Source organism: Dipodomys spectabilis, unplaced genomic scaffold (genome assembly GCF_019054845.1).
Source record: "Dipodomys spectabilis isolate Male_0828 unplaced genomic scaffold, ASM1905484v1 ptg000002l, whole genome shotgun sequence".
In the NCBI taxonomy this organism is placed as follows: Eukaryota; Metazoa; Chordata; class Mammalia; order Rodentia; family Heteromyidae; genus Dipodomys; species Dipodomys spectabilis.
The window spans coordinates 36,566,517-36,592,039 of NW_024870679.1; the positions used below are offsets into that span (position 1 = coordinate 36,566,517).

General features: G+C 38.7%; 1 protein-coding gene across 7 annotated transcripts in view; it reads right to left on the reverse strand.

Moving 5' to 3' along the window:
* Sgip1 (SH3GL interacting endocytic adaptor 1) overlaps window positions 1-25,523 on the reverse strand; it is a 201,908-nt gene that overhangs the window by 6,158 nt on the left and 170,227 nt on the right. For all 7 annotated transcript variants that reach the window (XM_042683508.1, XM_042683547.1, XM_042683541.1 and 4 more), the window contains 4 exons: window positions 15,227-15,338; window positions 8,630-8,785; window positions 3,795-3,927; window positions 1,890-2,092 (listed from right to left, as the gene is read on the reverse strand). In XM_042683508.1, coding sequence (XP_042539442.1) covers window positions 1,890-2,092; window positions 3,795-3,927; window positions 8,630-8,785; window positions 15,227-15,338 — 604 coding nt within the window. The remainder of the gene's footprint in view (window positions 1-1,889; window positions 2,093-3,794; window positions 3,928-8,629; window positions 8,786-15,226; window positions 15,339-25,523) is intronic.

Consider the following 25,523-nt stretch of genomic DNA (forward strand, 5'->3'; position numbering starts at 1 on the left):
TCTATTGAAAAGACTTATATGGGTAGGATGAATACATTCTTGTCTTTTAATTTGGAGCTGTCATGTGGTTGACATTCACGGTTTGAAATGTTCTCCTTTTTGCTACTGATAGTCACGTAAAGAAACTGGTGATTTATTTTAGAACATTTGTTCCCCAGTCCACAGGCTACAAAATGGAGCCTTGCATTTCCCAGACTCCCTTGCACTGAGGGTCGTAGATGCAAATGAGGTCCCTATAACTACATGCCTAATTTGGGATTTGGAAGGCAGAAAGCAGGCAGAGGTAATTCTCCTGCTGCCTTCTTGCTGTTTACTCTGGCCAGCAACCCGAGATGGAGAGGATTCCAAACACAGAAGCCCACTCTGGTGTTACAGGTATTGGGAAGCAACTGAGATGCCAACAAGAACTTTCTGATCCTTGGATCAGATGGATGGGGGTGGGCTTTTGAATTCAGTGATCCCATTGGTTGTCTAATTTCTCTTCTTCACCAGGCTGTGCAAGTGTTAGCATCTTCCCCAGGGCTAGTTCTTCAGCGTTCTGGGAAACATTCTTGGAAGTCCGGCTTAAAGCCTGCTCCTGAAAAATTTCTGCTTTAGGAGTATGTTCCTGTGTGCCTAACACATCCCTGCATCAGAAAACCCCATAGAACTCAGGAGAGATGGGCAATGTGTACTTGGGTTGAGACATGGCCACATGAGGCAGATAAGTGCGTGTGAAATTGTGTCCAAAATGATGGCCAGAATGGAAGGTATGGCCAAGAGGACATGAGACAGTTTACCACAGGGCCCAACACAAATGCATCCCTGAAAAGCTTTGTGTTAGCAAGATCATTTAGTAAGAATAATAGAGCTTGTGGAAAGCTAGAGCTATCTCAAGTTCTACGCATATCTATAATAGGATTGCCTATAAAAATAATGATTTACACATGGGGAGAAGACTTAGATTGCCAACACAGGTGTTCCTATGTGGTTTGAGCCCTTGTAGTGAGGTTCTGGATGTTCAGTAGGGAAGAGTGGGAACAGGCTGGCAACATTTTCTATACACCCATCCTGGTGCTGGCATACTATAGAGGGCAGTGGCACTGGGTGCTATTTGGTGGGTTCAAGACCCAGAGCAATACGTTCAATGCTGAGGACATAAGGTAGACCTCAGGCATTGTCTACTTAAATTTCCCTAAAATAGAACTGAAAGGGCTCATGCAGTCATGTAGCCACAGAGTGGAGAGCATCTTGCTTTCCTCATGAGGCCTAGAGGTTATTTTTCCTGCAATGAGTTGATTTCCATTAGAAACACACATTCCAGCACATTACTATTTCAGAGCCTCACTCTCAAGCCATTGTGGTGCCTACTGGTGAGATTCAGGTCCATTGTGCCACTTCTTTGAGTTCCTTTGCTCCATGGTGATGCTTCATCTCCTGTTTTTGTCCTTTAGATTCTCAGTTACTGCCCACTTGCATCTAGAGATTCATTCATCTTCTTTGGTTTCTCACCTGCCATGTCGACTCTAGTTTATTGACAGGAGTTAATGTGGATAGGATATTTATTAACTAACCTGTCTGGCTTAGTTTCCAGGGCTTTCTTCCATGTGAATGCACCCCATACTCCTCATGACTGCCCTATGGAAATGTCTGCTGGCTTGGGCTCTCTCCCCTCTCTCATTTCTGATTCATTCATCCTTAAATCAAAACAAGCTAGCTACACATAGGTTACTGAGATCCAAAGTAAAACTACCAATAAAAACATTTTTCTGGTTAAAATATCTAGGGCAGTTGTGTTTCCTGCTCTGAGTCTTTACATACAGGCCTGTTGTGTTCTCTTAAAGGAAACAAAACACCCAATCTTCAGAAAGAGCCTTTGGTGGCTAGGGAAGGAATCAGCAGTTCCTCACCAGACCGCTGGGGGGAGCACAGCCTGGAGCTTGGTCACTCCTCCATCTATGGGAACCAGGAACTGCACGTTGTTGAGGGCCACAGCAGTGGTCATTGCATCGGTGTTGTACTTGTAATCTATGCGCAGGTCAGTGCTTGCAGGCTCACACCGCCAGTTCACTGCCAGGTTCAGAGGCGTGGACTGAATGCCTTGGGCAGACACCTTGCCAAACAACAGGAAAAAGAACATTTTAGGTTTGACCACTAATCTAAAACGAAACCAGAAGCTATGATTATTTCCTATAATATTGTTCATGTAGCTCATAGACAAACTCCTGTGACCAGCACCTTGAAATTCAGGTACCATGTGAGGGAGCTGGCTGGCTGGCTACATCTATCTATCTGTCTGTCTGTCTGTCTGTCTGTCTATCTATCTATCTATCTATCTATCCATCCATCCACCTATCATCTATCTATCTATCCACCTGTCTGTCTATCTATCCATCCATCCACCCACCTATCTATCTATCTGTCTGTCTGTCTGTCTGTCTATCTATCCATCCACCTGTCTATCTATCTATCCATCCATCCACCTGTCTGTCTGTCTATCTATCTATCTATCTATCCATCTACTTGTCTGTCTGTCTATCTATCTATCTATCCATCCACCTATCATCTATCTATCTATCATTGATCTATATTTTTAGCACGTGTCATAATTAACATTCATTTCTAAGTTCTCTGGTAATTGACAAGTATATTCATGTGACCTTCCTCATTCAAGAAAAATAATTGTAGGAGTGGGAAGGATGGGAAGAATGATGAAAGGGTGAAACTGACCAAGATTTGTTTATTATTATTATTATGTCAGTCACGGGTCTTGAACTCTGGGCCTGGACGTTGTCCTTCAGCTCTTCAGCTCAAGGCTAGCGCCCTACCACTTGAGCCACAGCACTACTTCCGGTTTTCTGGAGAATAAGAGTATCACAGACTTTCCTGACCAGTTTGGCTTGGAACCATGATCTTCAGATCTCAGCCTCCAGAATATCTAGGATTATAGGCATGAGCCACTGGCACCCAGCTGACCAAGATTCATTGTACTCATAGACTGACATGTTGAATGGTAACCAGTTTGTACAACTTCTTAACAATAATACAAATATAATTTTAAAAAGAAAAATAATCGAAACATATTTAATCACAAAAAATGAATTATAACTACTTGAGGAGATCAAGTGCTAGGAACCAATGAGATTAGAGTCACAGGCACAATTTACCTGATTTGAAATAGGTTTTGTTAATAGATTAATAATAATTTTGGATAAAGGACTGTCACACTGGGGAAAAAAATCCAGATTGTTTATATATAATCCATTAAAATAAGTTTTAGGATTGTGATGTTCTTAACAGTGATCTAATTTAGCAACACATAATCGTAACTGATGTAATTTTTGACAACTTCCATTTTGTGGCATATTTCTGTAATTTTTTAAATAAAATATTTCACCTATAAGTTTACACTAAGATTATGTGTGAATATTCTTAACACTAGTTCCTAGGTATTACTTTAAGGTTTCTATTTTCTTATCTCTTTCCAATAATATTAAAAGAGATGTTACTTTATTTAGATTTATGTAACACTAGATACTTTATTTTTTAGGGGGGTCCAGTCATGGGGCCTGACCTCTGGGCCTGGCACTGTCCCTCAGCTCTTCAGCTCAAGGCTAGTGCTGTACCACTTGAGCCACAGTGCCACTTCTGGCTTTTTTCTTTTTGCTTATGTGGTGCTGAGGAATCGAACCCAGGGCCTCTTGCATGCAAGGCAAGTGCTCTACCACTGAGCCACCTTTCCAGCCCCATATTAGATACTTTAGAATGTAAATTTTCAACATGAAAGAGATGCCTTGACTGTGCAAATAGCTTACCTGGTATTTGAGCATGTCCACATTGTAATATGTAGCCTGGGGTTTTTGTTCAGACACTTTCTTTAGGTGAGTCATCAAATTTGGCATATTTACCCAGAATTCCTTGGTATTGGCATCATTTTGTGTATTGTCACTAGGTGAAGAGAAAATGATTGAGTAGTATCTTATAACAAATCAGCACAAGATGCATCTTGGTAAATTACCATTTGATTTCTATGTCTGTGTCTGACAACTGATAGATATTATATAGTTCACAGTTAGTGTTGCTTTTGGTACAAATATATCTCTGGATGATATTATGTGAGTAGATTAATACTACCAATGCTGTTAATTAATACTATTGATGATATTAGTTAATACTATTAATACTACAAATCTATAATGACCCAAGAATATTAACAAAGCATGATGATAATTGGTTGCTTAAAACAGTGAATTATTTCTTCAGTAAAACTCCCTAGTCATTCCCATATATTACTTTAGTTTTTGCTAATTCAGCCAATTAATGAGATTAAGGAGCTCAGTAAATTGATTTATTTTTAAATTGACTTCCCCAGTAGTTTTCAGATATTATCCAGTTAAAGATTTAGCCACACTGGGCATGATGTTATCCATCTGTAATCCCAGAACTCAGGAGGCTGAGACAGGGGGATCATAAGTCTCTCTCATGAGTCAGGATAGGCTGGGTTATTATAGAGATCTTATATCACAAAACAAAACAAAAAAAAACTTTCCCAAATTAACCATGTTCAACTAAGGAGGGGAGTGAGATACTAAAATCACTGTGCTACTTTTTTCCAGCATCTTCATTGTAACAGCGACACTTCATATCAAGGTGATCCTGGGCTTTCAATAACTGTGATGATGGTAGTTTGATGAGAAGCAGAAAGCGGCCTGGCCAAGCGAGGCATTTGCTGTTCCTGTGAGAGATCTAGTTTGCTCAGAGGCCTGTCCACAGAACACTTGTCCAATTTATCCTCTGAATGCTCACCTTGATAATAAGGATCAAGTAGGAATGTGTAGTGTATTTGCCCATTTCCAAGTGACCTGATAACTTGGCACACAACCTGTTGGCTGCCACTTTACTTTCTATAATACCATAATAAGAGGTTTATTTTGCACATATTATATGTTAATCATTATACTAGATGCATTTTTAAACCTTTTCGTTAAACTCTACCCAACAAAGATAGAGCACCTCATTTTCAAAGATGAGTAAGCTTATAGAAAGAGCATATTAGTCATAAGAAGAAAAGAGTAGCTGGTGGCTCATGGCTGTAATTCTAGCTACTCTGGAAGTTGAGATTTGAGGATCAAGATTCAAAGTCAGCCTGAGCAAATAAATCTGAGAGGCTCTTGTCTTCAATTAATTACCAAAAAGCCAGAAAATGAGCTGTGGATTAAGTGGTGAGTGCTAAGCTTGAGAAAATAAAAGTTCAGAGACAGTTCTGAGGACTGGCTTAGAAAAGAAAGTGAATTCCTATGATTCAACTTCCAGCCTCCAGAAATCAAACAAAGCAAGAAAGCACAGTCACAAAAATTAGAGTCTTAAAACTGCTTGTTCTGTTAGGAGGGAGGAGGTCAAGTTTCAGTACAAACTGAGTGTTTCTACTATGCCTGCTCTTTTAAGATGAAGTGAAGTTCTTAAGCTCTGGGAACAGAGGAAATGAGATAGTAGGCTAGAATTGGGACATGTGGCATGGAAATTGAAGCAAGGCAGATCCAGGAGCTAGGAGTAGAACATTGTACTAAATAATGTTTTAGGAAAACATATGCATTCATTTCTTCCAGCACATACTCATCCATCTTAAATAATAATACGTAGTAGAGCATCAATCCCTCTGACTTAGATCCAAATGAGTAATGTGTACCAGAAATTAAGGATGCCTGGTATAATAATTCTTTTGATAAGAAATGTCACAAGAAGTAGGCACCCATGTCACAAGACTTTTGGTAAGACTGCTCCAGACTAATGTGCTACAACTTTGGGTTATAACGACAAAATGATTTAAACTATCAGTTGCCTAACACAAAGAAACAATTTATCTGGAGGAACCAACTTTAATATAAACAGCCCCAAACAAAGAGCCACAGTTGCACCTCTAGATTCTGCACTTTAAGCCCTTGATAAAACTTTCTATTTCTTTTCACCACTCGGCGATTTATCTTACATGCCTAGTCAATTTTTTGCCCATTGTCTACTTTGTGAACCATCTTAAAATTCTTTTCACCAGCACATTCACAAATTGTAGAAACAGGATATTGGGTAATAAATTGAGGTTTTTGTTCATTTGTTTCCCTAAGCAAAATTTTCCTTGACCCTCTCAGGTGACAGAAAACAGTCCTGGCCCTTGAAACTTTGACCTTGGTTAGTTAACCTAAGGTCAAAGGGATGTTCAAATGCTTTTGGTTTAAAAGCATGTAAGTTACCCTGAGCTTCCACAACTGTCATTACACAATAAGGCAGGAGATATGAGCTATACAGAGGCAGTAAAATTTAACAATTTTCTTGGGATCACATTGTTAATAAGTAGCAAATCAGGATTCCAGTTCTATTTGGTCAAATAGGTCTGACTCTCCCACTACAACAAAATAGAGCGTTAGGATGAATACTTAGCAACATGTCATTAGTTTATACTAAGTAGAGCTGGCTTATTGTGGAAATCTTAAGTGTACTATGTTGCATTTGCTCACTTTAATTTTTTAAATAAGCGAAAGCATAGTTCATTGATGATAATTTCTGAGAACTTGTGATTGGCTTGACTAGCTTCTTTAAATCATTATCAAGCTACCCACTGATTCGACAGATATTTCTCATGCTCCTATTAGACATCAGGTATGATGGGAGGTCTTGCGGACATGGTGGTGAACTAGCAGATTGGTATCCTATCCCTTCTGAATTGCATTGTGTCATGGGGCACAGGTAAATGGAGGAAGGAACACATAGATACATAGTTATTAATTGTGGCAAGTACTAGAAAAGAAAAAAAATAGTGTACCTGGAAAGAATAATATTTTAGAGAGTTTGGGGCTGATGGGTAAGAAAGGGAGGATTAATGATTAGGGGAGACACTGTGGGGCCAAGACCTAAAGTGTGAGTAGGAGTCAGGTGAAGAAGGGCAGGAAAGAATTTCATCAAGCACTGGCTTTGGAGGAGGGCCTTAGCTTGTTTCTGACTGGCAAACCTGGCTGGTCCACCTGATCTTCCCACTCAAAGGCAATGATAGCATGTTTAGATTCTGGGGTAGAGACAATGAGCAAGTATGAATGGGGAGATATTGTGAAAGCTCATTTGGCTGTTAAAATATGTTGTAGCCAGGCAAGATTGGATTCAAAGAGGGATACAATTACCATGGAACTGGGACACGGAACAGGTATAACTGCAGGAAAGTATCAGGACTTGGTGACAGAGCGAAAGCTGTCAGTAATGACTCCTTTCTCTCACCTATTGCAAATAAATACATTGACATAGTTGATCACTTTTTTTTTTTGTCAGTTGTGGGAATTGAACTCAGGGCCTGGGAACTATCCCTGCATAATTTTACTCAAGGCTAGTGCTCTACCACTTTGAGCCACAGCCCCACTTCCAGTTTTTGAGTAGTTAATTGGAGATAAGAGTCTTACAGGAACTTTTCTGCCTGGGCTGACTTCGAACTGAGATCCTCAGATCTCAGCCTCCTGAGTAGCTAGGATTACAGGAATGAACCACTGGCACCTGGCTAATAGCATGTATGTATGCATATTGGCCTGACTATGTATGTACACACATAATAAAGACATCCTTTAAGTTACACAGAAAATATGAGAAAATATATTTACATAAATAAACAAGTTTCTTTGGTGTTATACTATAACATTCCATTAAAACATTTACCAATGAAATGACATGTTTTACACGGAAAAATTTCAAGCTCATGTGAAGTGTAGTTCACAATTCAAATATTATTTGATGGAAAAATAGGCTGCTGGATGCTGGGGGGAGTTGAGCCTTCTCTGGGGACAGAGATCAGGATGTGGCCTGAGGTCAGCCAGGGAAAGAAGTCTGAGAGATTCCTCAAAAATAGCTTGGTATGGTGATATATGCTTGCCATTACCACTATGTCAGGAAACATAAATAGGAGGATTATGGTTCATGATTATCTGAGTAAAAAGTGAGACTTTGTCTCAAAAATAATCAGGGTAAAACATGCTGAAGGTATGGTACATATGGTAAAGCACCTTCCTAGCAATTATGAAGCCTTGATTTTAAAGCCAAATATTGCGAGAGAGAGAAAGAGAGAGAGAGAGAGAGAGAGAGAGAGAGAGAGAGAGAGAGAGAGAGAGAGAGAGAACACAGCAATACTTTTCTATCATCCAATGTTTACTGACAGCAAATACAACAGACAATAAATTGTCAAGAATATAGATTTTAACACTTATTTTCTTTTCATTGTAACATTACTGTTTCTAGTAATAATGTTTTGGAGGCAGAGTCTTACTACGTAGCCCAGGCTAGGCTTAAACTTCCATCTTTTTTTCCCCAGTCTCCTGAGTGCTGGGACTATATTTAGGTACCACCATGCAATACTTTAAAGTAACACATGTTACTTTAAATGTCTGCAAGCAATTTAGAAGTTGGATATTAAAATACACATGTGCCTCTTCAGCTATGCATACACATGGGGCCACCTACAGAAGACTAGGAGAATTGGTGATGGTTCTGTGTGTGAATCTACAAGCATATCTGAGTAGCAGTAATTTGTCTACAGTGCTACTGTCTTTATGGTCTATGTCTTCATCTAAACACAAAGCACTGAAGCATACGTATCTAGAAGTGTATGCAAAGTTATATTTACCAGCAGAGAAGTTGGGGATTTGGCAGGACATGTTCTAACCTGCTGAAATTTACCACCCGAAACGTCAGAGCGGCTGGGCATGGGTTGTTGGCAAAGTGCCTGGTGATGCCGGCAGGAAAGGATAACACCATTTCTCCGGTAATCTTAACGATACACCTGGAAGATCAAAATAAGAGCAAAGATAGGGGAAACCCATGTCAGTACGCTGAGCTGCAACACGGAAAAGATGCGTGTTGACAAAGTGAATCAGCAGGGGATGAAAACCCAGCGTTCACAGAGCCAGGCCCAAGAGCCGAACCGAACTTACCTCACTCAATGCCTAACATTTATTCTTTTTCTTAAAAGAAGCATCTTAACCATAAGAAAATATTAAGCTTTTTTTTTTTTTTTAAAAAAAAAAGCGGAAGTCATTTTAAGAACTTGAGGTTTGAATTTATCTTTAGGGGAACTGAGTGTTTGGTTGGGGAAATAAAATGGTAATCCCTATGATAAAGAATGATAGGCAGGAATAAGAAATAAAGAATCATTTACCCTTGTGTTTTTCTCTGGCTTTGATTTCTGAATATTGGCTGCATGTATGAAGATGCTACACTAGGGTCTCATCCTTGCCTGAGACTTAGTGCCTTAAACACATGTACCTGTGTGGTTAAGTTCCTGCCTCCTGCCCACGCTGTCTTTATCCCTTTAACTTGTCCATTTTGTCACAACTGTAAGATCAGCCACAGACATGATCGCAACATGAGTATACCTTTCTTGAAAAAGAACTTTTGGAGATATAGTTAATGTAACAAACTGCACTTATTTAGAATATAAAATGACATAGGACAGTATGATTTGAAATCACCATACATTCAAGAGTAGTCTTCAGCATCCTTCAAAACTGCCTCCTGCCTTTTCATGAAATATTTTTTTTATGAAATCTCCCAACTTCCCATGCCCCAGGCCTAGGCAGTTGTGAAAATGAGCTTTGTCACTATCCATTGCTTTGCATTTGCTACAATTTTTATATAACAAAATCATAAAGCATGTGATTTTTGTAAAAACACACAGAGAGAGAGAGAGAGAGAGAGAGAGAGAGAGAGAGAGAGAGAGAGAGAGAGAGAGTGTGAGTGAGTGTGTATCAAGCTTCTTATCCTCAGAATAATTTGGATATTCAGCCATGAGGTTGTATGATTCCTTTTTGCTGCTGTGTGGCACATGGACATACTCCAACTTAAATAAACATCCTTTCGCCTGTTGAAGAATATATAGGCTCTTTCTTATCTATGATAAATATGTGATGAGTATGTGTGACAGTCCTCTGGAAGGATGGATACTCTCATTTCTTTTCTTTCTTTTTGTGGCAACACTAGGCTTTGAACTTAGGGCCTTCTTGTTGCTGGGCTGATGTTCCAGCTTGGCTTTTTGATGGTTAATTAGAAATAGAATCTTGCCAACTTTTATTGGCAAGGTTAACTCAAAGCATGATCCTTTGGATCTTAGACATCTGAAAAGCAAGGATACAGTCATGGGCACCAGTGCCCAGTTCTGCTCTTCATTTGGTGAATTTATGAGTAGAGTGAATAGATCACTTAGTAGGTAAACTGATAACTTTTAAAGAAATCACCCAGTTCATTTCTAAAATGGAAAATAGAGTTGTGTGTGAGTTTTAGATCTTCCACATCCTCACTAACACTTGGTAGAATTTGCCTTTTGAATTGGCTGTTCTCATAATGGTGAATACTCTTAAACATCTTTTCAGGGGCTTATTGGCTATCAGTTATCTTCTATAGGAAGTGTCTGCCCAAATTCTCTGTCAAGGTTTTAAATCAAGATTCTTTTTTTCTTATTGGGTTTGAGTTTTTATACATTCTTAGTTTGTATGATTTAATATATCTATATGTTTAATATCTATAACTATATAATTATCTATCTATCTAATTTGCAGACATCTTCCTCTCCCCAGTCTGTGGGTTATGTTTTCTTTCTCTTAAGAGTTCTGTCAAAAGCAAACATTAAAAAAAAAATCAATCAATCTACTTTTTGTGATTTATATACAAAACCCAGTTGTTTATTTTGTTCTTGGCAATACTTGAGTTTTAAACTCAGGCTCTTGTTCTTGCTAGGCTAGGGCTCTATCACTTGAGCCACGCCCTCTTAGCCTTTTTGCTGTAGTGATTTTTAGATAGAGTCCTATGCTTTAATCACCTGTCTGGCCACAGACCATGGTCCTCCTCCATGCCTCCTAAGTAGCTGGAATGACAAGTGTGTACCACCACACTTGGCTTATTGGTTTCTTTGCTAACTTTTTTGCTCAGGCTGTACTTGAATTGTCCTCAAAATAATCCTCCATTATCTACCTCTGAAGTAGATGGGATAACAATCAAGACCCACCATGCCCAGCTAAATTCAGTTATTCTTTTCTAGTCCTATTTAAGAAGCCCTTTCTAAGCCTAAGGTAAAAAAAAATGTTTATACCGAGATTTTTTTTTCTTCTTGAAGATATGTGTGTGTGTGTGTGTGTGTGTGTGTGTGTGTGTGTGTGTGTGTGTGCACGCACATGCATGTGCATAAAATGCATGTGTGTGCATGCTGGTCTAGGGCTTGATTTCAGAGCTTAACATTCTTGTCACCTTTCATACTCATGGCTGGTGCTATACCACTTGAGCCACATCACCAGTCTTGTATTTTTCTGGCTAATTGGAGAGTAAGTCTTAAGGACTTTTCTCTGTGCTGGCTTCAAACTGTAGTCTTCCTGATGTTAATCTCCCCTGTAGCTAGAATTACGGGAATGAGCTACTGGTAACTAGATTACAAAAAAAATATTGGCAGGTTCTCATTATATGGCCCAGGCCAGTCTCAAACTCATGATTTTCCTGCCTCAGCCTTCTGAGTGCTGAGATTATAGGCATGTACTGTCACATTGAGTCCTTCTTTCAGGAGTTTTTTAATTTTTAAGATTACATTTAGCTTTATGACTCATTTTACTCAATTTTTAATATAGTATGAAATATAGGTCTAAGTTATTATTTTTTGTTATATGTATTGTGTCAAAATATATGTGGATACAGATCCACATCCCAATCTGGTTTTTGGTTCCAATGATCCATCATGTCTGTTTTAGCTGATATTATGCTGTCTTGATCACTATAGTTTATAATAGTTCTGAAGTAATGTTAGTTTTCCAACGCTGTTGTCTTTCAAAGTTGTTTTGGCTATTGTAGATCCATATCAAAATTGTCATCTCCATGTGAAATTCAGAATTACCCTGTCAGTTTTGATTTACAATCAATCTATTTATTGTCAATTCAAATTCACCCTTCACTTCTTATTCTCTGATCAAGAAAGAATGTACTCTTTCTATAGTTTCTTTATCTTTCTTTATCCCCCAAAAGCACTATGTTAAATTTTGTCAGTAGAAGGCGCTGGAGAGACATCTAGGAAGAAGCAGGCTTGTAGAGCAGCTTCCTGCCTAGTTTTTCTAGTTCTACTTTCTTCCAGGGCACTTGGTGTCTCTAGGGAGTGTGTTTTGCAACTCAAACGTGGTTTTTCCAGTGCCCAACAGACTATAAGCTTCTGTCTTACCAACTTATGTAGTAATACAGTAGCTGGGCTGCCCCAGTGATCAGATCCTACAGAGCAAGGAAGATTTTCAGGCCCAGGGCTCAGATAGGTGTGCACTTGTCCACTGTGGCTTCTTGTAGACATCAACCATTAGCTTCCACTGTCACCTTCCTCAAGCTGTGTTGCTGAGAAGATGCACAGGTCAGAGCATTTATTTCGGGCACTGTTAATATTATGAAAATAAAAGTGGATGATATATCATAGTATGTGATAATGAAGGGAGTGGTATGGTCTGAAAACAAATGGTTCTGATGCAACAGAAAAAGGATCTGCCGGCAAAAGCAAAACCAAATGTCCCTTCTGTAGCCTTTCTTTCTTTGGTGTCATGTTTGGTTTTGCTTCTGAAGCATTCCCTTAGAAGTAAGTGACAAAGAAGAACCATTCAAATGAGTCATTGCCAGGAGATGAAACTAAATGTGGAAGCATGTCAGTTCATGGTATGTTCATGAATTTCAGATGTCAATATTTCAATGAAATGGACTAGACCGCCCATCCACCCATGTGCAGGGTACATGACAACTACTGATGGCAATATATTTGAGAATAGATTGCCTAAAATCTGCAATTGAAAGGCTCAATTAGTCTTGAAAGATATAAAAAGGATATGAAGAATAATGAAGCTGACGTGCTACTTCACTACCATGCCAAGGCTGTAAAAAGATGTGGCCATAGGTGCGATTCTCCTCAGACATCTTCATAGTGTGGTGGCGAAACTGAGCCAGGATGAGGAAACTGGATTGGATTTAGATAGGCCCAAAGAGGATTTGGTTGCTAACACAACTTCTTAGGATTAAAACCAAAACGTTAGGAAGGGCTTTGCATCTCCCATTGCATTACATCTACATCTATTTTTCCATTCCAACGGGTGAACGTGGTCTCTTTTCAGAGGTCAGGGATCAGGTAACTGTAAGTCTTGGAGATGGCATCAAAGGGGACCTTGGCAAAGTTGCTCCTGACAGTCATCAATACCGACCATCATCAAGCGCTTCCTGGGGACAGGAGCTGTCACCATCTCGGGGCCCGTGGTGGCGCGGATGAGGTGCACCAGCAAAGGAGAGCAGCCTGTCACCTTGCAGACAGTGTGGGGCTTGCCAATGTTGTTCCCCCGCTAGCCTCTCTGCAAGGGACAATGGAGAGGTTGGCTGAAACGATAGCCCCTCAGATGGCGGTGGCAATCTCCTTGATTCATGGCCACTGTAGTCACCAGTGGCTACAAATGCCTTGAACCTGATGCGCTGGCCAGCTCGGGCTTGCTTTTGCACCGGCATAATCTTCAGCACCACATCCTTCTGGGGACACCCCCAGGAAGAAGCGAATCATCTCAGACTCCTTGATGGGCCAGGAGAAAGGAGGGATCTCTTCCAAAGATTTGATCTGATGTCCATAACCAGGCAGCCCAGTTTGGTGAAGGGTTTCCATTCCTTGCCTTCGGCCTTGCCTCCACGAGCCCTGCTGGGACCTCGGCCTCTACCATGACCTCAGTCCCCGGAGGCCGCTGCTGGAGCCTCCTCAGAAACCGCAGCCTCCCATGCCTGGCCCCAGAAGCCTCCTTGCCCTCCTTCTGCACTGGCGTCATTCGCCATCTAGAAGCTATTCCTTATTGTTTTGGAAGTGTATTTCTCTCTGCTTTTCTTGATTTGGGCCAGTCTGAGTCAATCAGAGATCAATCAGTGACAACTACTTCTTAGCCTTTGGTGACAGAAAATTCTATAGATTCCATAGACTTGACATGTACATCGAAAGTTTATACCCAGAGGTCATAGTTCAAAACTATTAATGTCTGCACTCTTGGTTTAGGCAGAGGACTTGCTATATAGCAAGACCCTTTCTAAAAAAATAAAAACCAAAAAACCCAAAAAGCAACAACAACAAAACTGCCTTGTCTGTCTTTGTCTCTGTCTCTGTCTGTCTCTCTGTCTCACTGTCTCTCTGTCTCTCTGTCTCTCTCTCTCTCTGTGTTTACTTGCTTTAGCAGTTCAAATATATGCTCTGGGGTAGGCTCTATGCTTTGAGATAGCTTCTAGTTTCTATTGCTGTGTGGGAAGGGACCTGCTTTGAAGATGAAAGAGAAAGGACATCCAGAGGCCACAGTGCTAGTTTTCCTCTAATATTTTGGACATAGAATAAATCTTAACTGTGACTGAAAAGAGACAGCACTTCTAGGGAGATTATATATCCCAGGGCTGGGTAGGACACTTAAAGGTGGAGTTACTAATTATATTGATTTTTCCCCAATATATTACCAAGAGATTTTAACAAATGAGTGTTTCTGAAGTGTGAAGAGTGTCACACTTAGTCATACAAATCCCCATTTCAAAAGTGTTGATTCAACTTCTAATTATACTTATCACTGTTTCAAAAATGTTTATAATCGGGTCCCTATGAGCATTTATTTTTTCTCTCTCACTTTTGTTGTATACATGGTAAGGTTTTTCCAAGTCCTAAACCTTGGACATGAAACAACTAAGAACTAATTAATGTAAATAGAAGTTAGTATCTTCTTTCTTATAGTTGTTACTTTACTGTGATTTAATTTTTTCAGTCTCTTATTTTTGACCAGTTTAATTGTTAATTTTTTGACCAGTTCCCTTGCTGCTCTGGGTGTTTTGGGAAAGCAGTTTTCCCTCTTCCATTGATTCTTCATTTCCATTTATATATGTGAATGATTTTCAACCAGGGAAGAACAAGACAATAAAAGACATGGCCTAGACATCACTTTTGTGAGACAGCCCATTTTCTCTTTGCTAATAAAGTTACATTACAATTTTCTGTTGCTTGTAATCGAAACAGAACCAAGGAATTTTTAGAGTGAGATATTAGATTACTGGATCTTTTGGAACTGCAAAAAAGCCAGTGAACTAACATTACTAACTAAATTTTATCCTCTACTGTGGATGTGCCACCTGCTACTCTTTTTGGCCTTAGGATAAGAGTGAGATATTCACATGTAGGGCTTCCCCCACAGGAGTACAGTGACCCATGTGCTAGGCTTACTTGCTGGGATCCGCTCCTTTGAAGTAGGCATTGACTGTTTCTGTGAATGCTGCTGCAACAGGAAGCGTGTCCTGGGCTCCCATGGTTAGGGGGCTGGGTCCCCTGGAGGAACCTGTATGGAATGGAAAGCTTTCATTTACTATAGAACACTCTACACATCTAGCATATGTGGAACTAAAGGCCCATTAATGGAGTAAGGGATAAAATCTATCACTAACAGAAACAGACTAAGAACCATGACTTTATACGCATATTCAACATAGAGCTCAAGTATTTAGAAAGAAAATATTTGGCTGGCTTACAGACAAACACTTGAAATGAATTCAATTATGTATTTCACTACAGGAAAAAGAAAAAAAAACACAAAGGAACAATCCAAGCAGAAGTACAAAGTCACGGGGGCTTCAAATGTTTGGCATAAAGCAGGAGGCAGTATTTGCATGACAGTTTGTGCAGCAGGTGGTTAATTAAAATTATTAGTTTCCTCTTTCTTATCTGAGCAGTCAACCTAATCAATTGGTCATACTGAAAACTTCTTGTATTTCTTTAGTGGGAGGAGACAGACAAGTGGTTATACACTGCTCTTTTCTGCTCTTTTTCATTTCTAGAAGCTCAGTTACTCTCAGATCTAGTGATCTCAAGTTAATGTGCCTAAAAACATAGCCAAAATATTCACCTCAACTTAGCAAAAGCACAGAAATTCACACTCGGGAAAATATCATCATCTCATATGTCTGGGCACAGGGCACAGCAACCTGTGCCTTCTATTAATTATTTCATTCAGTCTCCCCGTGTGTCTGGAATAGGCCTAACAATTTTTGTTTTAGAGCAGAGGGAATCTGCAGCTCAAAGGTGATATAGTTGCTCAAGATCATATAGTGAGTAAGGTAGCAAAACCAAAATATAAACTGAGACTTGCTTCCTTTTAAAACTTACACTTTAACCATTATACCATACAGGTTGTTCATAACAAACCCTAAGCTATATTGTTTTTCTCTAACACATACGTAGCCTTACCAAGGATCACAATTTAGGGTGGCTGTCTTTGATACTCATTTCTAGGCATGGCTCAAGGACAGTAAAGGGGAAAAGTATATTACACTTGGCAGTGCTTTTTTCTACCAAACAAAATATGTTAATTCCTCCCTGCTTCTGGCATAGTCTATACACACTGGTGTTATGATTGTTTGTCTTTAGTAACTTCTGTCCTTCTCTCTAGCTGTGAAAACACCACCTTTTCTATATATACCTTTTTCCTCAAGACTGACTTTTCTTAATTATTCTGGTTCATGCTAATTTCTTTTGTACCTTCTCTTGGAACTCAATATCCTGGACTTTGTAATGGATCATTAGATTCGCACATATTTGTTTGATGTCTATTATGCATCAGGCATTATCATAGCTTCTGAGATTCAAAGATAATCAACCATGGTCCTCATCTCTGATAAGTTACAGTTTAATGTGTGATCACCATCATCACTACCACCACCACCACCACCACCACCACCACCACCATCATCATCAACAGAAGTACCAGACGCCTCACCACTATCATCATTAGCATCTACAACATTCAGCACCAATATTCCCTCATCACTATTGTTGCATGCTGAACTCTGTGCTTTATGTTTGAAGTAAGCATTACCTTCCCATGACAGTTAATGAAACTGTCACAGTTTGAAGTTGGTTATCAGCCTCTGGCACTATTGACCAGTGGTGGAGCATTCAGGAAGAGAAACCAGATGGAAGGAAGTCAGGTCCTTGGTGTTGTGCTCTTGAAGGGGATATTGGGACCTCAACCCTTTGTGCTCTCACTCTACCAGGAGGTAAGAGGTCTCTTCTACTATAGGTTCCTATGACATAGCTAGGCAACGTGGTGCTGAAGCCCCCGAAACTGAGCCAAACCTGAGGACAAACCTGTCCTCCGTGTATATAGATTTTCTCAGATACTTTGCCACTATAATGGGCAACTGACTATCACAAGAACAAAAAAGGCTGAAAGAGCTTATACAACTTGCTCAGCCTTGCACAGCTGGTATGCAGAGCAGTTTAAGACTTGTATTGAGATCTCTTCCATTCCAGATTAAGGCTCTGAGGACTACATTATTTTGCTTCCTTAGTTGGTCACTGCAGTACCATCCAAGGATACGCAAATAACTAGTATTACTGGCATGTGAATGTCAAGGTCTTTATTACTTATGGGATTGTAGGCCCCTAAAAGGAGATGACTATGACATGACTTCTTTTATGGGCCTTCCATACTCCCCACAAGGAGAATCAAGATTGTTAAGCTGAAGTTGAATTGTGCCCTGTTGGATCTCAGGAGGAAAGTGAAGTTTATGTACACATATAACTGATCTATAAATAGTGAAGGCACAATATAAACAGGACATTATTTTGTAATGGTGTTGCTCAGTTTATTTGTAACATGTTAGTCCACATATTTATTGAGAGAATGCTTTTCTTTGCTGGTGGTTAAAGTTGAGCCAGAATGGTGACAGGGCTGAACTGTTAGCATTGTAGCAGGGTCAAGGTTCCCATTGGAACCCTTGCTGACTTCAGTAAGTCAGCAAGGGTTTCTTTGAGAAGATAATATTGGAGTTAAGGTTAGAGGAATAACAGGATCTTATGAAGCGGAAGAAGAATTAAGGCCTAGTATGTACTTAAGGAGTGTGCTGTTGGGGTGTGTGTAAATGAGGTTGTTTTGAATAGTGAAACATAGAAGCAGATAAGACTTGGTGATGATGAACTGTATATAAATATTTGGGAAATTATATGCATATACATATAGTATTATATGATTTGTAGCTACTGAAATTATAAGTCCCTTTTGATAATCTCATTTAAATATATGGATACTTTTCAGAACAAAGCCTGTGTACATACATACCTAATTTAAAATAGCATTATACATTTCTTTAAGTCTTTTGGGGGGATCTGGAACTGAGATTAGAATATTCCCATTGAAGATAAGAGGCCTCTGGCATGTGTGAAATGGGGGTGGGGGTGGTAGGCTCACAATGTTTGAATTTCTGTTACATTTGTTATAGTATAGATGAAGGGACTTCTTAAAAAGAAAAAGATAAAATTATTGAGAAATGTCGATTTTTAAAAGAGAAGAAGAATGTCATGGTCATTTTATTTTTTAAGGCTGCAAAGCATTAAATTATCTTTCATGGAATTCTTGTAAATAAAATAGCAAAAATAATAGACTTTCTAAGTGAGCTACATTCATGGTTTCATGCTAATTAAAAAGGAATTTTCTAGTGAATCATCTTGAACATCTGTCCTTAATCTTATTCTTTAGCATCTGGAATAAAACTAAAAAAAAAAAAAGCTCAGAAACAGCAAGTTCAGTCTTTGGTTTCCTGGCTCTATCAACAGTAGTTGTAGTAACAAACAAGAAATTCTGTGGCTTTTACTGCATCCCAAGAACTATTCAAGAGGCTTTACTTATATCAACTCTTCATCCTGACAATCCTTCTATGAGATAATTATCATTAGACTACAAATGAGGAAACAGGTTTCAGGTCCTCTTGTTGCTTTGCTACATAGTCACTTAGGAAGAAAACATGGAGAACGGAACTGGGATGTGGTCTGAACCTTGTTTGAGTGGAGGCTACAATGTTAGCCACATTGTTGGAGGAGTGAGGGCCAGGAGGGTGAGGAGCTGCCGTGACTGATGACAAATAGCAGTGTTAGGGGACAGAGGGAGCTCTGAAAGATGGAAAGGGCACACAGGCTCACAATGCATGATGGGAGTTTCTGCAGGGCAGTTTTTGGTGAGTGTCATTGCTAAGCAAGGACACACAAACACGCGTGTACAGCCCAACGCCAAAGCAAGTTAAAATCCTTAACAGTAACATCCAAAAGACATCCTGAGCAGACCATTGAAATACAATTGTGGTCAAGAAGTTGTGAAAATGTATGTGGAAATGGAGCGAAAAGAAAAGAAAGTTTAGAAGAGAAAGAGAAAGATAAGGAGATAAGAGACTGCAAACAAGACAGCTACAGAAAATGAAGAAGGAGGTAAGAAGGTATACTTTACAAATAAATAAATGTCTGTATCCTTTGCACAGGAATACCTTGTGTTACACTATTGCCAGTAGTAGCAGCTACATGTCCTGTGCCTACACTGTGGTGTTTTACAAGTGTTGTTATCTATCATTCACATAACACTGTTACCATGTAGGCGCTAGTTTTCACTTCTTTCTTAAAGACTAGGAAATCTGGAATGCTAGAGTACCAGCCCAAATTCAGAGAGCAGGGATCGTCCTTGCAATTGCTATGCCTTGCTGTTCCAGTGAAGAGTCTAGGACTGTGTTAGACACCGTGGGCTTCAGTCTTGATGGTGGACAACTCAGTGGGTCTATCATTAAATTAGATAATACTAACAATGCTCCTAATCTTACCCAAATGTAGGGAAGAACTATGCTACTAATAATGGGTTTGATGAGATTACAGATTTTACCTTTGCTCATCTGGGATTGGAAACAACCATCCTGAAAGAGCAAGCTGAAGTATGCGTAACAGGAGGGGATGGTACTGTTTGTGTAAAAGACCATTATGTTTTATAGTCTCTTGGCAATTGTCCACTCTAGCAGGCTTGCTGTAGATAGAAGGTAGAGGCCCCGTATGCCCAGGGATGAGAGATGCAAAAGCAGACACGATATTCCAGACATAAAAAAGAGATGATTAGACTGGTTAAAAGAGCAAAAAGCACAAGTTCTATTCTATTCTGGACTAATTTATAGAGAATATTCTCTAGAATACAGTACTAGTGAGAAAAGAATTCTGGAAAGGACAGAATTAAATTCAAATGTTGGCCTTATCTCTTATGTGGCCATGAAAGAAAAATCTAACCTCTAACCTCTTTGAGTTCCAGCTTTATCATATTGTAAAATGGAGATGGTACCCTTATTTAGATATTATGAAGATTTAAATGGTATGACACAGAACTTGTTACCTGAAAATAGCAATGACCAGGGAAGTCACTCAAAAATTAATGTATTTTAAATGGGTACTAAAATTTTATGGTATATAAAGTTAGAAAGGCTTGATGAGATTCTAAAATGTCATAAACTAAACTCATGAGATCTTTTATTGACAAAGTTGAAACTATAGTGCAATTAATAAGTTCTGAAAATAAACAGAAATGATTAGCATTGATATTTCCAGGAGGAGTAGAATTGCTTTTGTGATACAATTGTCTCTCCACACTACTACAGGTTCTGATTTGGCTTTATGATCATAAATGAATACTTCAATATCACTTGAAAGTTTTATAAATTCTCCTCAGGGTTTCTTGACCTCTTAATTATCTTTTAAAGGAAAATGATCTTTTTAAGGAAAGCACCCAGGATTTCTGTTGTTTTTGTTATTAATAGTTTTCTTTCTGTCTGTTGAACCCAATGGATTTTGGAGTAACTGAAGCAGATTGCTCTTGTATTAGTTGACTTTATGGAATTTTGTATTATTCTATGAAGGATGATTTAAATTTGCAGTAACATTTTCTTCATTGGCACACTATAGCCACTGTTGTATGACTAGACATCTATAGAAAGATTTACTGGCTCTGCCTCCATGTAATGGAGGAAGATATATGCTAGTGTCAACTTGGATATTGGAATAAAGACTGATGCTAAAATAAATTATTTCATGTCATCATGCTTGCCTTCAGAATCCAGTAACTACATTCACTAATTCCAAACACTTGGGTGAAGAGTTTCACAAAGTTGTGTAAATTACAGTAACTGACATACAGAATTAAATAGATAAGAGCCACTGGCATTAGCAATGATAAGTTGAAAAGATGACTTTCCTCCTGTGACCACGTGACTCCCAGCTGAAGTGGTAAGTTAGGAAAGAATTGCAAAAGAGTGACAGCAGCTTGGTTTTACATTATTTTAGAAGAAGAAGAGCCAAAGAAAATTTATTGTATGTAAATTTATTGCATGTAAATTTGTTTTCTTTATGTCTTGAAATATTGATTATATTTGACTTAAATTGTATCATATATACCCTATTTACTGTATGTATTTGTATATACATGCTTCACACAAAATCTCTACCTATAACATGTTCATGAGAGTTTGGATAGTCTGTTATTAACTAATAATAAATGAAAATACTATGATGAGAGTTAACTGAGTCTATATTTTGTAAGCTCCACAGATGATGCCAAATGCATACTTAATGTACCAAGTACACATTGCTTAGTGAGTCCTTATGTTTTTATGTTGTGTTATAGATTTTAATTAAATCATGTACAATTTTGACCACTTTCTCAGGAGCATAAGCTTCCCTTTTCCTTTTCCAGTTTTTGTTTTATATAAAAAAAAGATTTCACCCAACCTGAGCACACATCAAGAATTGGGGACCAGCACAGTAAAGAAGTGTGTGAGAAACTTCTATGGTCAGTTATCCAACTTGATCACCACTGAGAGCTTCATTTCAAGACTCTGTTCTAGCCTGGTAGTCTATTATAAAGTAGAGACATCCACCTCTTTCCCTGAAGCTCCAAGCTCTGTTGTGCATGGCTCAGTCCGTGCACTCTATGCTCAAACCCTGTTATGCCCAAGTACTGATTCTGACCTTCATGGAGTCCTCACATTTTTAAGAAAAGTATGTTATCATCAATTTACTGAAAAAGAACAACAACAACAAAACAACTAGGGCTTGAAGCCAAGAAGCTTCTCTTGTGTTCAGAAGTGAGTCTCATCAGTTGATCTGTTGAGTGTCAGTGGAAAGGAAAATGCGAAAACACTAAAAGGTGAGGAATGGTATTACTGAGCACCTACTTTGAGCTAGATACTGCGTTTTTATGCTTCACGCACAGCACCTTGGGTAGTTATCCCTGCAATTGTGTACCAAGATAGGCATTATCATATAGACAAAGAAATTGAGTCTGGGAGAAGACAGTCTCGCAAGCAGAACATGGCAGACTCAGAATTCAAATCTAGGTCCGCTTGATCCTGTGTTTTTCTATGTAACCACATTCTCTACAGGGTGGTGACATGTTCTCTTAAAGGCAGACTTGGGACTATAGGTAGATCAGGTCCCACGGACTGCTTGGATGATTTGTTACTTGAACTGATAACTCCTTATATGACTGAATTTTGACTTATAGTTAGACTCTTACTTCTTCATTGATGCTATTAATGAAAGAAAAAGAACAAAGGTTTTACTATGATGTGGAAAGAGACTGAAGTTATTTGTACACCAATGAACTGTCATATGCCTGGCCATGCAGCTGCAGGCAAGGGATAAATGCCTCATTCTTTGAAATTTAAACCACAGAATTTTAAAAGATGAGGCAAGGAAGTAATGATTGACTTAAGGACTATAGAAGACTACTCAAGTTCTCAAACTTTCTTCTCCCAAAACTTCTAGCTGGCAAATTTCAGGAAAGCTGTTCGCCTTACGATCAACTCTGGAAAATGAATACAGATAAAATCCTGGATCTTCCCCGACCCCACTACTGGGGTTTGAAATTCAGGGTCTTACATTTGCTTGGCTTGATTGCCTGGAATTCTACCACTTAAGCCATATCTCTAGGATGGCTTTTTAGTAGTTGTTTTGGAGATACGAGTCTCAATAGGAAATGTACTCATTACCTTGCTCATGTAACTGTAACCCCTCTGTACAGTATTTTTACAATAAAAAATGTACAAAAAAAGAGTCTCACAGACTTTTCTGCTTAGGCTGGCCTTGAACTTCATCCCACCAGATCTCAGCTTCCTGTTTATTAAGATTACAAGTGTGAGACACTGGTGTGTGGCTAAAATCATGGAATATTTTTATATGCATACAATTAAACTACCAAAGCCAAAGAGCATAAGGGAGTCAAGATTATGAACATGACATATAAAAAAATGAACTTGCTGTGTTACTAAACATAATTGCTGATGGCCAGATGAGATTCAAACATAGCTATAGATTCTGAATATGTGTTATATTTAGATTCCATTATGATAGTTATCTAGAAGATTGAGGATTGTACTTTGTCTTCTATCATTGGTTAGAAAACAAACTAATGTTTATTTTTCACCTGAAAACTTGTTAAATCAGTAGAAAATTGTTAAAACCATTGTTAAACCAATGGGCACTGGATGGCTTCTTGGTGTTAAGCAAATGCATCACACATAGTTGTGTATGAATTTTCATCAAAACATTAAAAATTGGTCAAGCCTTGTGGCTCATGCCTTTAATTGTAGCTACTCAGGGCTGACCCCAACAAAATCTCAATGCAAAGCCAGCATAAGGCAGGAAAGTATACATGTCTCCACGTCAACTTAACTGGAAAAAGGCCAGACTGGAGGCAAGGATAATAAGATAAAGAGCCAAAAGAGAGCATGAGACTCCGAATTCAAGCTCCAGTACTGACACAGAAAAAAAAGTTATCTACATGAATGTCTAATAGCTTTTAAAGTGATATTTACTTTTTTCTTAACCTGTACTTTCCCATATTTAAAATTTTAAAGTAATGTGCTCAACCAACATCATGCCCAAGGAAAAGCTAACTATGAACTATTTTCAAAGACCTTGCAATGAGAAGAAAGATGCTATAATGTTAAAAGGATGCATAATTTTTATAGTATTTGATAATATAAACCGTGCACACTTATACAGACTCACAGTCACATGGAAAACCTTAGAACTAAAGTTTATCAAAATGGTGACAGTGGATTATTGATTGTTTCTCTCTCTCTCTTCCTTCCTTTCTTCCTTCCTTCCTTCCTTCGTTCCTTCCTTCCTTCCTTTCTTTCTTTCTTTCTTTCTTTCTTTCTTTCTTTCTTTCTTTCTTTCTTTCCTTCTCTCTTTCTTTCTCTCTTTCTCTTTCTTTTTATTTCTCCCTTCCTTCCTTATTCTCTCTTTCTTTCTTTCTCTCTGTCTTTCTGTCTTTCTTCTTGTTCTGACCATTGAATTCAGGGCAGTATCCCTGAGTCTCTTTGTGCTCAAGGCTAGTGCTCTACTACTTGAGCCACAACATCTGGCTTTTTCTGAGTAGTTTATGGAGATAAGAGTCTCACGGAATTTCCTACTCAGGCTGGCTTCAAAACACAATCCTCAGATCTCAGCCTCCTGAGTAGCTAGGATTACAGCCATGAGCCACTGGCGCCTGGCTTGTTTCATTTTCGTTAGATGTTTGTTTCTCCAAATTTTCTGTACTATACATATATTACTTTGATATTGTGGCAAAGTAAGTATTCCCAATACAAAAGAATGTTGAATTACTGGGCGATTTGAAAGTAACATTGAGTTTTCTATATTTATGCTACATTTACTTCTTGAATGGCTCCTTACTATTAAAAAAAACTATGCTGATAATTTTGAGCACTACTAAAAGTTATTCTCCTGAGGGGGCAAATATCTATGAATGGAGAAGCAGGAAAAATAATGCCAGCTTCAGCTAGACTGCTTGTAATACTGCTATTTGAGTTGCCAATTTCATAGGAATAAGCTGTGAGTAGAGTCCCAAAAGGGCAAAAATCTAAGGAAAGGAATAACCAACATTCAGTGACCACTCCTCTTGCACAATGATGACTGTCCCTCTACCTAAACATCCATGACAAATGAACAGTGCCCTATTCTGTTGCCACCCTTGTTCAGAATAACATTTAATGCTGTCTCAGAGGCCTGTTTCAAGGTCAGAGCAAGGGGAAGCCATGTTGTCAAGGATGGCCCTGAAAAGAACAGTAGGAAACATAATGAGGTACATAATGTCTTACAATTGCACATGCTGCTTATTTAACTGTGTTGTTACTTGTGCACCAAGGTCACAGTACAGCAAATCTAGCAAAAGAGAAACCTTCTTTCAGGGGACATTCTTGTTCTGGAAGAAGTGATTATCACAGGCAAAGTACAAAACAGTTGGAGATGCCAACTTATTCCAAGGACAAGGGCATATGACAGTGTCTTAATGCTTCCAATCAATCTCTGATTCAATAAATGTAACTGTTCATGTAAATTCTTGGAGCAGGCATATCAGATAGTAAGTACTCAGTAATAGTAATTACTTTAGGAAATGATTACATTTGTATTGTACTTCACAATTTGCAAAAGCTTTTCATAAGTAACTTTCTGAACTCTAAGCTACATAGATAGTCTAGATATATGAACAGGTTTGGAAAAGAGATTCTTCTAAGATCTGATATCTCTTTGAGTCACTAGTAGGATTCATTCATTTATTTATATGACTTTTCTTTTCTAGGCTAGTGAGTGGTTCAGAAAAAGAGGATGCTTTTCTTTTTCTTTTCTACCCTCCCCCTACCCCCGACCTTTTGTGGTGTTGGCT